This window comes from Carassius auratus, chromosome 30, assembly GCF_003368295.1.
Source record: "Carassius auratus strain Wakin chromosome 30, ASM336829v1, whole genome shotgun sequence".
Taxonomy (NCBI): domain Eukaryota; kingdom Metazoa; phylum Chordata; class Actinopteri; order Cypriniformes; family Cyprinidae; genus Carassius; species Carassius auratus.
Window position 1 is genome coordinate 23118459 of NC_039272.1, and position 14740 is coordinate 23133198.

At 37.9% G+C, this 14740-nt stretch overlaps 1 protein-coding gene across 2 annotated transcripts in view; it reads left to right on the forward strand.

Moving 5' to 3' along the window:
• The first annotated feature begins 489 nt into the window (after nucleotides 1-489).
• Nucleotides 490-14740, forward strand: part of pappab (pregnancy-associated plasma protein A, pappalysin 1b) — a 67201-nt gene continuing 52950 nt past the window's right edge. Inside the window, exons 1-2 of one of the 2 annotated variants that reach the window (XM_026212283.1) lie at nucleotides 490-1072; nucleotides 6146-7217. In XM_026212283.1, the coding sequence (XP_026068068.1) occupies nucleotides 691-1072; nucleotides 6146-7217 (1454 nt within the window). In that variant the 5' untranslated portion in view covers nucleotides 490-690. The remainder of the gene's footprint in view (nucleotides 1073-6145; nucleotides 7218-14740) is intronic. The other variant, XM_026212284.1, reaches the window with a different exon arrangement.

Sequence of the window (14740 nt, forward strand, 5' to 3'; positions counted from 1 at the left end):
GTCAGAATGAACCCGGCTGTTCGCACTAAATGCTTTCTTTCAGATATAAACAATGTGACGTAACGAACGAGAGTTGCCCGAAACATGTAGCATTTGACAAATCCTTTCTTTTTCTTTCCAGTCGGACTGGTCGATTGAGCCAGGGGATGTGAGGTGTTATTCAACTTTAGTGTATACGCGAATCCCTCGCAAGAATATAAATACACGCCGTTCTCGTCACTAACCCCCTTCAAACGCTCGTCCATGTACGCCTATAGAGTTGTGCATGCGATATGTTTGAGCAACGCGTTTTTGCCAAGTTTATTTGAAATGCGGATGAAGAAAAAGTGAAAGGGAAATGATTTTGACCTCTCCACGCTGATTGATTACTCAGTCATCCCTGCAGTTTAATGGGATCCATTCAATTGGGAAGGTGGAGCACTTGGGTGAATTAACATATTCCTTTCCCCCCCTCAATCTGCGTTGAAGTGTCTTTGAAAGGGGCAAGGAAAGGGGGTCGTGGCTTAACATTATAAAGGAAAAAATAAGACAGCATTGCCGTCTTGGTTGGTGTTGAATACGCGTCTTGACAGGCTTTTGTAAAAGCAAAAGACCGGGACAGATCTCCAAAGACGAGCGCTAGCCTATTTAGTATTTTGAAATCATCAAATCCCCTATCCATTGACAAAAATCTCTTCTCTCCACTTGAAAATGAAACTTTTGCCCATTTGCACTTGGCTCCTATGCCTTTTGCTTTTTATCGTGTGCTTGGGATCAGAGTGTGGGACTCCACGGCGAATTGCAAGGTCTAAAAGAGACTTGGTACGCATCAGGGAAGCCAGAAGTACCTTCCCAGGACCTTGTGCCACACGCCTGCCTCGGGGCAAACGCTCACTCCTCGGGATAGATCGGCGCTCCCCTCGCCTGTCACAGGCGGGGGAAAGCAGCCCAGGTCGGCGGAGGGCTGTTTACTTTACCGGTCGAGGAGACCAACTGCGTCTGAAACCCAATGCAGAGGTGCCAAGGGGTAATTTCACCCTGGAAATGTGGATAAAACCTGAGGGTGGGCAGCGCTCTCCAGCTGTTATCGGAGGTTTGCTTTGCTTAATTATGACTTGCATTATATTCACTGCAGAAATCTTTCATAGTGTAGGCTAACTGCAGCATGCCCGCGCTTCATGAATCACCTCCAGTGTGCGAATAGTTGCATAAACACTTGCCACTAGCACTTCTTTATATCACTTTCACTATTTATGAGCCAACGCGAGCATGCACCGAGAATAGTTAACAAATAACCGATCTTTCAGGATGCGTCTTTGCTCATGTTGTTTTCTAGCTTAATAAAAACTCTCTTGGGTTTTGCATGCGGTTGGCACATGTAACTTTTGGTAGCATCTTGTAGTTTTAACGTTGTCGATTTAAACCGCCTTTCTAGTTATTCATCTTTGAACGGTTTGTGGAGGTGATGTGGAGTAAAGCAACCCAAATATCGTATTTGTTGGTGTGCTGCTGAAGTCATGGCGTTTAAAGATTTTGATTTGTTTATTTATTATTATTTAACTTTTTTGTCTTTAAAACTGCATTAAAGTGTGTGCTAGAGAGAGAGAGAGAGAGAGAGAGAGAGAGAGAGAGAGAAGAAAACAATAGCGGCGTAATCTGTGGATTTTTCTGTATGATGCTGTATGATTAAGTGTCTGTGTCAGAAATCGCTTAAACAAATACGTCATCCCTTTGATGCATAGACTACAGTGTTCCTTACGTGCTCTGCTCCGCACTGAATAGCCTACTACATATACACCATACATACCAAACTCAACATTACAGCGGGTGCTTATTTTTCTTTATGTATGCCTGTTTATAATTATATTTATATGTAAAACGTGCTTTGAAATTATGCACGCACCACAAGCGTTTGTAGTTTACAATCGAATATTGAATTATTGAAAAATCTCTACTTACGCATATTACGCATTATTCTTATGGGGATGGAGTAGCATAGGTGGGCGTGTTAGTTGCTCGGTTGTATTATCTTTTTTTTTTTCTTCAAACAAATCTATGTGATTTCTTCCCCCATCCCCTTTCCAGCCAACAGAGAGCGTAATACCCGTGGAGTCGGTTTATGAATCCTGCGTGCACCCCGTGAACCTCTATAGCACGCAGTTTTGTGCGAACATAAACGAAAATGTACTGTAATGATATACAAATCAAATCGTTTTAATTATCTCTTTAAATGCTTGGGGGTTACTAAAAGGCTAAATAAAATGCGAACCCACGTGTAGTTTTTGAAAATTGCCAATATGTAAAGGGATAGTTTTGATAGCCACAGTTACCAAACTCCCTCCTAGTTTTTCTAACATGGATAGTATTAGAAATCTAAAAACGAACCACATGATTAGTTCTTTCTCGGATATTATAGACAAAATGTCTTACATTGATTCAATGTAAAATGTTCACTTTATATACAAGTGAATTAAACACACACACACACACACACACACACACACACAAAATAATTAGTGAGTCATGCACATGCAATTCAGTGATAGATTTCAAGATGCATGATTTAAATTGCAAATTGTAGACTCAGGACATTGCAAATTAATGATATTATATACAGTTGGGTACGTCGTCTTTAAATAAGCTTTATATCTCCAGAGAGCTGCATGATAATGGATTGATTGAATACATCTAGTCAGTGAGTCATCTAAAATTAGTCCACTCCTCTGTCCTCAAAATGATCTCCTTAGTCACAGTAACATTAAGAAGCAACGAGGGGGCGCTGGCAGAGTTTATATAGCTTCTCCAACTACGCATCTAATAGTGTTGTTTAACAAATTTTGTTTTAAACAAAGCATTAAATGTTTGCGGTCTGTCCTAGTTGTGGCCCTTGTATATCTGCTGTTGGGTTTTAACCCACAAATATGTGCTGTTTTGGAATCAAGTTTCTTCAGGTATAGGATTATGAGAAGGGAATGCTTTAAGTGTCAGTCCAGATGGAGGAAGCTATAAAATTAGTGCCTTGTCTATCCTTTCTTCAAGTGGTTTCGTTATTGCTTGTTCTTTTAAAGATATTACAGTCCTTGCCACAAAACATCATGGAACGGACTCCTGCTTTCATTCAGTCAGATCCTCAGACCCAAGAGCGCGCACTCAGACAGATGACATTTTTACTAGTTTTACAGTATGTCTGCTGACGTAAGGCAGCAACTGTTTGTCTGAAGTTGTATGCAGTCTGATTTTAAATGTTAATACGTACATTTTGCTTTTCATTGTTGTCATTGAGGTCTCTGTGTATTACACAGTGGGATGGGATATTTTATGGCACATTACAATAAATTAATAAGCACCTCATAAAACTGTCAATAGCACCACTTAGAGGTTTATAATTATTGCCATACAAATTTAAATATTCAATTATCATGTTGCTAAGCAGGATTTATGTTTGGTTGTTAAATATACTTTATGAGAGGTTTATGAATATGTAATTTATTTATATATAGTTAGCAATAAAAATATAGCAATAAATAAAAATTAAATATAAATTAAAAAAAAAATAATAATAATAACAGTAGTCGATATATATATATATATATATATATATATATATATATATATATATATATATATATATTCATCCTTATTTATAAAAATACAACTGTCCCTTGTTGGTTCAAGAAAGCTAAGGACCATAAAATAAAATTAGCAATAATAATGTTAACAAATGGGACCTTATTAAAGTGTTAGCTATTGTACTGATAAATAACATTCAGTCTTAATAATATTATGTGAGTGGAAATATAAAAAATGTTTGCACATTAAAAGGATATATTGACCACATATCTAACACAGAATAATTCAACAACTTATCAACTAAGAAATTTCACTATATCCTTACAGATGTTTAATACAAATATACACACTACAGGTGTATATACATTTATCCAAACTGCTGCTGCACTTGTCTTTCATTTCGTAATGCACACTTTGTAGTGCACTGTCCATGGTGCTGGATACTGAGTTTGAATGAACTCAAAATGGATGCTTTTTTGAAATATTGGAAAGGATTAGAAGGAAAACCATATTCGGCATGAGGAGCCAGCTGCATTAATTTCCAAAATTAAATTTTAACTTCAGCATGTACTTAATTTAATGACTGGATTGATTTCATAAAGTAAGTTAATTTGCAAAGCAAGCGGCATTTGCATTTGTGTGCAAGACTTTTTCCCCACGCTGTTGATCATACATTAGTATTTAATGCATTATCTCAGTTAAAGCTGTGTAGGGTATTCATTATGCACTAATTGTTTTAATGAAATCTCAGTTATGATCAGTATAAAATTAGCATTTTTTTAGGGCATCCATCATTCATTGAACCCCATCCATTTCCCTACATTGAGCCCCTTGCATGTCTAAAGTTCGGTGCTGGCATGAAATGTACCTGTTTGTTATTTCCCACTTAGTGGTCTCATTCCAGGATTTCACAGATTGTAATTTCCTCAGTTTTATGGCACAATTTATTTTTATAGATGCTGGCAGTGGTTCTGCTGGCAGCCTAGAAGTGAGAGGGAAGTACATGCTCCTGTCTGCTCTTTAGTAAGGCGCTCCCGAATGAATGATCTCTTTAAAGTGGTCAGTCCTAGTGGTCAAAAGATCCTCATGCATTCAGCTTCAGTAAATGGATTGAAGCAGTTCAGGTTAAATGCGTTTCCTTTTTTTGCAGAGGCATGTGTAAATTCATAGTAATCTAGTATAGTAATATTTTCCCCTGCTACCCCGGTAAGACTTAACTACATATTCGCCCTAACTGAGTTTCACCAATTACCTCTAACAAACACACTTCTCTTCGCTGTGGGAGACGAAAGACTTCCTCAGGCAGAAGACAGAATGAGGGTCACAGTTCCTCACTGTCTGTCTTCGACTTCAGGTTTCATTGCTCAGCAACTGGCTGGATTAAGCAGCACTGCTCGTGTGGATTTGTAGGACTTGTTTGATTTAATTTAAATAAAATGTAATACTTAAATTTTTTGCCCTGTATCTGTTGAATATGCCCTATATCTGATTTCTGTTGTATTGAAATACAGCGTTTCCTATGAAATCCACATTTACGCACTCGATTATGAAGGACGTGTACCCATTAAATGTTAGACTACGTTTCCTTCTGTAGCTCAGCGCATGGTTTCCAAACGAAACAGGAAGAAAGGGTTTTAGAGCCCCTATCATAATACGGACTGTGCCGAAAAAGGACCATTTTTGATTTCAAACATCCCTACTGCTGAGGCACATTTCAAGAAAATAGACTGAACATTCAAGTAACCTTTGCTCTGTTGATACAAGACCACACTGTCTGGGCCTGATTACTTGCAGATGCTTTTTCGTAGGCCTGTAGTCCTTGGACTGGACTGTTGCAATGATTTGATCATGGGAACCACGTTGTGTTTCCCATTTTTCTGGACAAACACATACAGTTTTTCGTCACTCTCCGCATCAGGCTGCGGTAACTTACGTCAGTGTTGTTGCGTCAGTCAGTTTGCTGAACTACTACTGTGCACCTTTCATTATACTTCTGGATAAATCAATATGTGTTATTTGTTTCTAGCATTTATTGACCAGAAAACCTGATAAAGATATACGTACGTCTAAAAAACAAAATAAAAAACTGCGATTCAAAATCAAATTTACTGAACAGAAAGGTTTAATATTTAGGGATATTAGAAATATACATATAAAGTATAACATGACAGTATAACATTTTCAGAAAAATATTAAGCGGTTGTAATAATATTTCACAGTATTACTGTGTTTAATGTATAAAAATGCTAACTTGGTGATAATAAGAGACTTCTTTAAAAAAAACATTTAAAAAAGTCTTCCCACAAACTTTTGAATGGCAAACAAATAAATTTAAATAAATGAAATGAAGTTTTGTCAGATGTTCTTGTTTCAGTTGGATCTTTTTGGATGATCCTTGAGAACATGAACATAATATTTTACGTGTGGAGTTCACAGAGCCTGAAAACATCTGTCATTAAAGCAACTGTAACATCAGTTACTGTAAACTCCTAAAATTCATCTACATTTTTTTTTTTCATTTTCACTTAAACTGTGGGTTGTTTGGACCACAATTCTCTGCTTCTTCTTGTATCTAATACCTGTCATCTTCCCACAGGTCTCTATGATAAATGCTTCTACGCATCCAGCGATAGAGGATGGTTACTTGGCATCAAAGCAGTCAGCGACCAAGCCAACCGTGACCCTCGTGTCTTCTTCTCTCTCAAGACAGACCGAGCCCACAAGCTCACCACAATCACCTCTAATGCACCCTACCCTCCAAATCAATGGCTGCACGTGGCCGTCACCTACAACGGTCTCTTTATGAAGCTGTATGTAAACGGGGCGCAGGTTGCTGTCAGTCGAGATCAATCCGGTGAGATTTTTAGCCCCCTTACCAAGAAGTGCAAGGTGCTCATGATCGGTGGCAATGCATTAAACCACAACTACAGGGGAACGATGGAACACTTGAGCTTGTGGAATCGGGCTCTGAGCCAACGTGAGATCATCAGATACATGGGTCACAGTTTGGGTCAGTTCGGTGACCTCTCTCAGCTGGTCATCCATGAGAACTTCGAGAACATGCCTAGACGGTGGCTGACGGTCAAAGATGGCAGTTTCCCCCGGCTGGAGGTCTCCGACCGGAGCCTGGCAGCTGTCCTCAGCGATGCTGCACTGAAACCTCCACCTTGTGGACAGACTGTGTGTGACAATGTGGAGGTGATTACAAACTACTACCAGCTCTGGAGCTTCCGCAAACCCAAGACGGTGCGCTACAGAGTGATAAACGTTTACGACGATGAAGGACGGTGGCCGACGATTACAGACCACCAGATCAACCTTCAGCACCAGCACTTGAACAATGCTTTCCGCGTCTACAACATTTCCTGGGAGCGCACCGTTCACAACGTATACAACTCATCCTTACGTAACCGCCTAATACTGGCCAACTGTGATATCAGCAAAGTGGGCGATGAAGAGTGCGATCCAGAATGTAACCACACTCTCACTGGCTTTGACGCCGGATACTGTAAGAGGCAGAGCGCACGCTGCCCTGAATACAAGCAGGGGAACGGGGTTTGTGACCCAGAGTGCAACTGGGACAATTTCTATTACGATCATGGGGACTGCTGCAACCCCAACATCACTGATGTCACCAAGACCTGCTTTAATCCTGCATCACCCCACAGGTAATTCTCTACTGCTATTTCAAACCTATTCAGTGACACACAGAATGATGAAAACAGATTCATTAGTTCAGTTATTCATTTAACATGCAAATAACAGACTATGTCCAATACAGCTTTACCCTGTAAAGCCGGACATTCAAAATAATAGTCAGACAAATGACATTTTTACAATCATTAAATTAGAACTTTTGGTGTGAATGTTATGAAAGTTAAAACCATATGAATTCAACATGAATCATACAACTTGATTTTAAGATAACCCTTTCTTTATCTTGGACACTCTTATTTCTTATTGACCCATGTACAAGATTTTTCTTCTTCTTCTTCATAGCTGTTTAAAGATTTTGGAAGTATCAGACAAACTCTAGGGCACTATCATTTTCATTCCTATGTGTGAACCTTTCAGCGATTTTAATTCTGTTCCATTAATGTGTTATGACTTGATGTCCTAAAACATCTTAACTGCTGAACCGGAGTCAGAGTTCTGGAGCATGAATTAATGTATACAGGGATGGGTGCAGTTTGAGGGACAGTAAAACACGGTGAAGGATGCGTCTCGGCCGTATGGTTTGGTGTGTGTGTGTGTGTGTGTGTGTGTGTGTGTGTACTAGTGAGTTTCAGGCCTGTTCTTATGTGTTTCATGTGTCCCTGGAGTCCATTTTGGCACCAAATCAGAGCTCGGCAACCAATCACGTTTTACTCTGTGGGTGAAATGAATTACTCTCGTGGTGACCAGATGTGAAGACTGAGGAGATTCTAGACATAGTTCTCCTTTTTTGTAAGCTTATAAAAGAGATTTGATAGAGAGTAACTAGGAATGGAAACTATGTCCCCCTGGACAAACAGAGGAGCCAGTCACAGCTTAGAGCAGAATCTCCAACTAAATTACTTACAGCATTAGAGACTCTTCTGGGAGTCCTGCTTAGGAAAAAGAACCTTCCAGAAATATGTTGAGGTTGTGGGGGCACTGGATACTAGGGGTAAAGCTCTGTATTTGTTCTCTGGATGGTGGGATCTGCTTTTCTCAGCAACAGTTCCTGTAGCCGTACACACTCTGCAATGGTATTGTTTTGTAGCTTGGCGTACATTTTGGATTACCTTCTGTTGCTTTCTTTAATAAACTGTTTTTATTTACTTTGGATTCATTGTCTTCATCTGTTAGGACTAAAGGTTTCATATTGATCATATGACTCAATACTGGAGAACATAATCATGCAGTTTGATCTTATGCAGGTCAATGCGGCTTGTTTCTGCCACGGGATGATAAAAAAAATAAAATAAAATAAAACTTTTCATCTCACAATTCTGAGTTTTTTTCTAGCAATTCTCAGAGATCTGAGATATAAACTCAGAATTCAGAAGAATACAAGACAATTATAAGATAAAAGTCACAATTGCTTTTTTCTTTTTATTCCATGTCAGAAAAAAGAACAGAATTACAAGATGTAAACTTAATTAACACAAAAAATGTCAGAGTTGCAAGATATGAACTCAGAATTACAGCTTTACTTGAAAAAAATCATGCAAACTTATTGCCTCAAGAAACATCTAGTTACTTACAAGTTTTCATACATTTGCTTCTGAGTAAACTTGAATGTATTGAGCAAACTTAACTAGATTTAATCTTTTTTATAACTAGACTTAATCTTTCTAAGATTTTTTTCAAGTAATGTTAACATTGAAATTAACTGTGATCTAGTCATAAGTCCTAGTTTACATCATAATTGCGGAAAAATTGTGAAGTGAAAGTTGCAATTAACTTTTTTTTTTTCACAATAACCTTGAATCCTGTGGGATCCTAACAAGTGTCCATTCAAATGGTTTTAAAGTTCATGTTAACTTTTCCAATACAACGTATCACTTAAATTGCTGTTTCTGTGTTTGGAATTAAAAACTGTATTACATAAAGCATCTTCACAGGTGGACTTATGAAACCCACTGTATGTCTGCAGCAGATTCTTGAAAACAAAACCGCTGATTATCGATAAATGCACTTTAGTTTATTTGATCAGAACTAACAAGGGTATTTAAGGACAACTATAGGCATCTGTGCCAGATAAAAAAAAAAAAGAGAGAGAGAGAGACATGTTAAGGTCCAAGATGAAAGTTTTATTCTCAGGAACCAGAAACTGAATGATTGCATATTCAGTATCTGTAAATCTGAACAAATTATATATAAAAGGCATCACTTACCTTTGAGAGGTTCTATAAATTAAAATATTGGTTCCAGGTTTGTAACCTCATTGAAATTGTGGTACTGCTTGCAAAATTGCACAATCATACTGCTTCCTGTCCGTCTGTGGTTACAGACCCTTAGTTCACTGTATTTGTTTTTTAGTTGCCATAATTGCAGTTTGTCCTATTGACGTTTGTGTGTGTTCGTGTGTGAGATGAGACTAGAGCGTGTGGTCAAGCGGAGAGCACTCCAGCTTGTTGCTTGTTTTGATTTGATTATGGTATGTCTGGAGAGCTTTGCCGAAGGCTGCATAACGAAGTGATTTGACATTCCTTTTTGATTGTACAAGAATGCTTGAACAAAGAGTTGTGCAAGAACAGAACAATGAAATCAAATGCTGTGGTGAATTTGTTTTTGCCTAAGACTCATGCAGATGTTGCAGTCGACTTTAAGATCTGCAACTTTCAGCATAACATCTGGGTTTTATTAACCTGTTTTTCATATCTGTATTCTTTTGGTAATGCATATCAAATATTGAATTGGGTTTAAGCTAATAATAATTGACTTGCCTTTGTCTTAAAGCAAATAGCTCAGAGACAGGATGCTATTATAAAGCAGTGTTAGTTCTAACTTAGTCTCACATTGGCAGAACTTCAGACTCCTTTAATTGGCTAAAAACCACCCAAGAGGATGTCTTTCAGACATGTAAAACAACTAATCAGAGTTTTCTTTGTTTAGTATCATATTTAGGAGCGTGGAACTGTAAAGTATAATGTAGCATATTTAACATATTTAAAGTATAATGTAGCATATTTAACAAGAACTAAATGTATTTCAAATACAGTTTATTATATTTATTTTTCACTAGGGGCCACTGACCAAGACATCACACTTTCTATATGCACTTTAAGCTTATGCATTTAAATGATGCTTTTGGGTCACCCCAAGACTGCAGAGCTGGTGAGAGAAACGATGCTAGAGCGAGACAGTATAAAAATGAGTCAAGTCTGTATAATTGCATGAATCAAGACCCGTACATCTGGCTCATTTTCAAGCACTTCAGGCGAGCTCTCAGAGTCAAAAAGAGAGTGACATCATCGCTTCTCTAATCGGGTTTGGTTCAGACATTATGCAGATCTGATATAAACATAGTCGTCTCTACCTGAATTGACATCAATTTCAGGAATAAATTCAACTGAATTGCAGTATTTAGCTTAGGTGCAGTGCTTTCACTGATCTCTGAGGATTTAAAGGTCACAACACTGCAGAGAGAAAAGAAATGCATTGCTTTCCTAAAAGCATATCTCGAGTGCATACTTGTTTGTCTCAGAATAGTCAAAGGTATGTTGCTCCTGCTTTGCTCTTCTGCTTTTTTCCATGGCTTTCTTGAAGAGGAGATCCAACTCTAATAATAAGAGTTTCTCTATTAGCGCTGTTTAAGACGTCACTCTGCAGCATAATTTAAGCCACTTGGCTTGTAAACTAAGCCAGCTAATAGCCAGTTACCTTATCAAGGATTAGGACAGGAAAAGCACACTCTTAGCACCTTTTTTTATTCTTCTGGAGGCTTGAGAAACCACCTGTTTACACAAGTGGCAACCTAAAAAAGTGACGCAGATCTGTCTCTCTCTTCATTGCATACAATGTTAGGCACACAACCACAGAGTCCAACCCCTGATGTTCAGAAGTAGGTTTGGATAAAGAGTTAAGCCCCGGGGTGGGGGGTGGAGGGAGAAGGGGGGGCAGAAGGATTTCCTCTTTTTTAAACTGCAGCAATTAAATAGTCCTTTAACATGCCACTGTGAGTCCAGCTGATTCATTTGTGTGCAGAGCCCTTTTCATTGGGGACTTCCACTCCACCGCATTAACTGCGCTGGACACACTTACTTGCAATGAACTAGTTTCCAGGCTTTAATTGTATTTCAAACATATTTTCCTTCTGAAATAAAGGGAGAGATTTATGAGGACCAGATAATGCTGATGCTTTGTTGCAGTGGCAGTGTTTGTGTGTCTGGCTGTCCGCATCAAATGTGATGCTACACAGCTCATGTTGAGTCAGCATGAATGTAGGCCTGGGGATACAGCTTTCAATATTCAATATATCTCTGTATTTATGTACTTGAAATAGCTCAAAGGGCTGATTTTTTAAAATATTTTTTTAAGGATAATAGTTTTGAAACCGCCACTGTCTCCATATTTACAGATTTACAGTGTTTAATGCATAACACTACAATTGTTTGAAATGATCAAAGCATGTTTTTCAGATTTTTCTGGGAAAATTGTATATCAATTATTTTTCCTTTGCTTACATTCACTCACAAAAACAACGAAATATAATTTCCATTAAAACTTTTGTGAGCTAACACAAAGTTTCAAGATTTGCAAGAACGTGAAATCAGTGAAATATAAAGCTCATTTATTTTTTCCCCAACCATGACCATGTCCCTTTAGAGAGTCCAAGGAGTAATTATATTGAATCATTTTTATATACAAATAACAGTGCATATGAAGAATTGTGTAGATTTGTGTAAAATGTAGATTTTTGTCGCAATAAAATTACTTACTGTATAAGTAAACTTCATGGGGATGAAATAATAAAAAAATATATAATAGTATAAAAGATGACAGAAAGTGGAAGTAATGGAGGACATACTGTAGGAACAGACAGTTCAGAAATGAATGTTTATAATGACTTTATGCCTCAGATGTACATACAGTAGGAACATCCGTACTATACTACGGTGACAGTGATTGTGTACTGTATTCTTCCAGTACAATATTTCCTGCATCTATCTACTTCGGCTCTATTTCTTCATATATCAAACAGCCCTTGTTTTCCGTAGACCTTGCATAAACGTATTCTCCTCTCTTCTAGCCTCTTTTATGGTAACTGTCTGTGAATTATATTATTCCTGCAGAGGTCAGCTACAAATTATCCCACGAGCCTGTGAACTTCACGCCTGGTTGTGCATGATGCTAATTGTATATATATGATGATTGATCACTCCTCTTATGTACTTGGAGCTGATGAAAAGATCCATGAAAGGCTGAGAAAATTATAGCCCTCTCAGCCAACTGGCGAACACTGCCATGCCAACCCGCCCCGAGCAGCTCTACGCGAAACCACACTCGGTACATCTGGATGTAAGGCCGTCTTTACTGATTCAGATGAATAATACATGGGTGTAAATGGATGAAGCCATAATCACGCATTTAATAGGCATTAAATATAAATGCGTCAACACACCACTTGGAGCACTCTGAGTGCAGCCAGGCAGAACTGATCAGCAGTGACGTCTGCGCTTTTCCCCACCTTTTTTTTTTTTGCTTGTTTAATGGACAGCCTTCCCATGACACAAGCCTGTGCTCTACATGTGGAGATGTGAATGGACTGGCTTCTTTTAAGAAGACTCTTTTGGCATTCTTAATGACGATCCCCTCCGAATGTGAGCCTAGTGATTCATTATGTGGCTTCAAACATTGTACTGCCAGTGTCACCCACTTCCCTACTCAGCAGAATCAGGAGAAAAAAAAAGCCTCAAATGATCCTGAGCAGCATTGTGCAATACATGACCACTGATGCCTGCATACTTTGGCTGGACAGATGAATACTTTGGCCTGCTGTTTTTGTAGTAGGCCTACGTCCACATCTGATTCGTGTTGTGTTTTTGTAAGTCAGCCAGTGGATTAAACTTAATTGAACTCAGATTAGGTGGCTTTGACCTACAGTAGTGGAACTTTTATTAAAGCAGAGGCCTACGTTTTAAAAAACAAGTTCTTTTTGCACTTACTCTATAGCTGACTTATTTATCTCCCCGTGAAACTCCCTGACCCCTTTTTCCCTTTCTGTACAGCCAAAAAGCCAGCCAAATATTTTCATAGGAAATAATGAAATTCCTGAAATTATTAGGAGGGAAACCTTATATCATCTGTTCTCCTTATATTTGTCCCCTGAGCTGGCTTCCACGGTTTCACAAGCGAACTTCTGCCGCCTTTTGATACTGCCTAACAGTTTCTTTTCGTTTTCCATTATAAAACTGTGATGTCATTTCAAGTATTCCACTATATAGGTTTACTTTGGTGCATTTTCACTAGGCTGAGTCAAGAAAAACCAGTAAGATACATGCTTATAAGTCAAAAAAGTGAATGTTTCTTTACTGTGATCCTTGTGAGAATATCTATTCTGTTATGAGCTGTTTTCTGAATATCTGTGGAATGAAGCAGGTAATTTGAGGTCTGTACCACACAAGATGTTTCCACGCTGTGCTGCGTCTCATTGGCAGCTGTGTTGGCTTGTAGCGCCACCACCACAACTAATCATCAATGTTCTGCCGAGAGAACATCACACCCTCTGCCATGTGTTTTTTTTCTTCTTCATATTTGTGCAACATTATCACATCCCTGTCTTTCACTTTCAGACACAAAGTAGTGATAGATGGATCAATAAAATTACAACTATATATTCAGACCTAGTTTTTATTCAAAAATATGTAAGTAAAAAACATGGTTGATTGAAACATGGTTGTTTATATATATATATATATATATATATATATATATATATATATATATATATATATATATATATATATACACACTGGCTTGAATACACTACTTCTATGATGAGAGTGTTCTTATTTAATCTTCAATCTTGTGTTTTTATTTTTAATCCTGTGTTTTTAAAACTTCAGTTATTAGAATATTAGAATGATTTCTGACAGATCTCATGATACTGAAGACTGGAGTAATGGCTGCTTAAAATTCAGCTTTGCCAGTAGTGGTATAAATTACATATGAAAAAAAAATATTAAAAGAAAGAAGCATTTTTTTAATTGTATCAACATTTCACAATAAATTAAATTAAATTAATGTATTTAGCAGACACTTTTATCCAAAGCAACTTTCAGTGCATTCAGGCTAACAATTTTTTTACCAAGAACATGTTTCCCGGGAATCGAACCCACAACCTTTTGCACTGCTAATGCAATGCTCTACCACTGAGCCACAGGAACAAACATTACAACTTCAATAATTCCAAACTTCGTGCCTGATTGGTGTTGGGATGTATAATAACAACCATGCTTTAAAAATAAATTGTGTATAATTGGGAATATAGTCCAGTACTGAAATGCAAAAGTGTGTTTACTAGACTTACTCTCCATGAGGCTTCTAGTGTTTCTCTTTTATGACAGAGAGTGATGACTTTACAAGACGTAGTGCTACAGTATAAGGCTTACGAGAAAATAAATACCAGGAAATGGTCATCCTGTCTCCTTAACCCGCGTCTTCCTTAGAAGGTTAATACATCAAGAACAACTACAAAGTAATACATACATTTTCATAATGT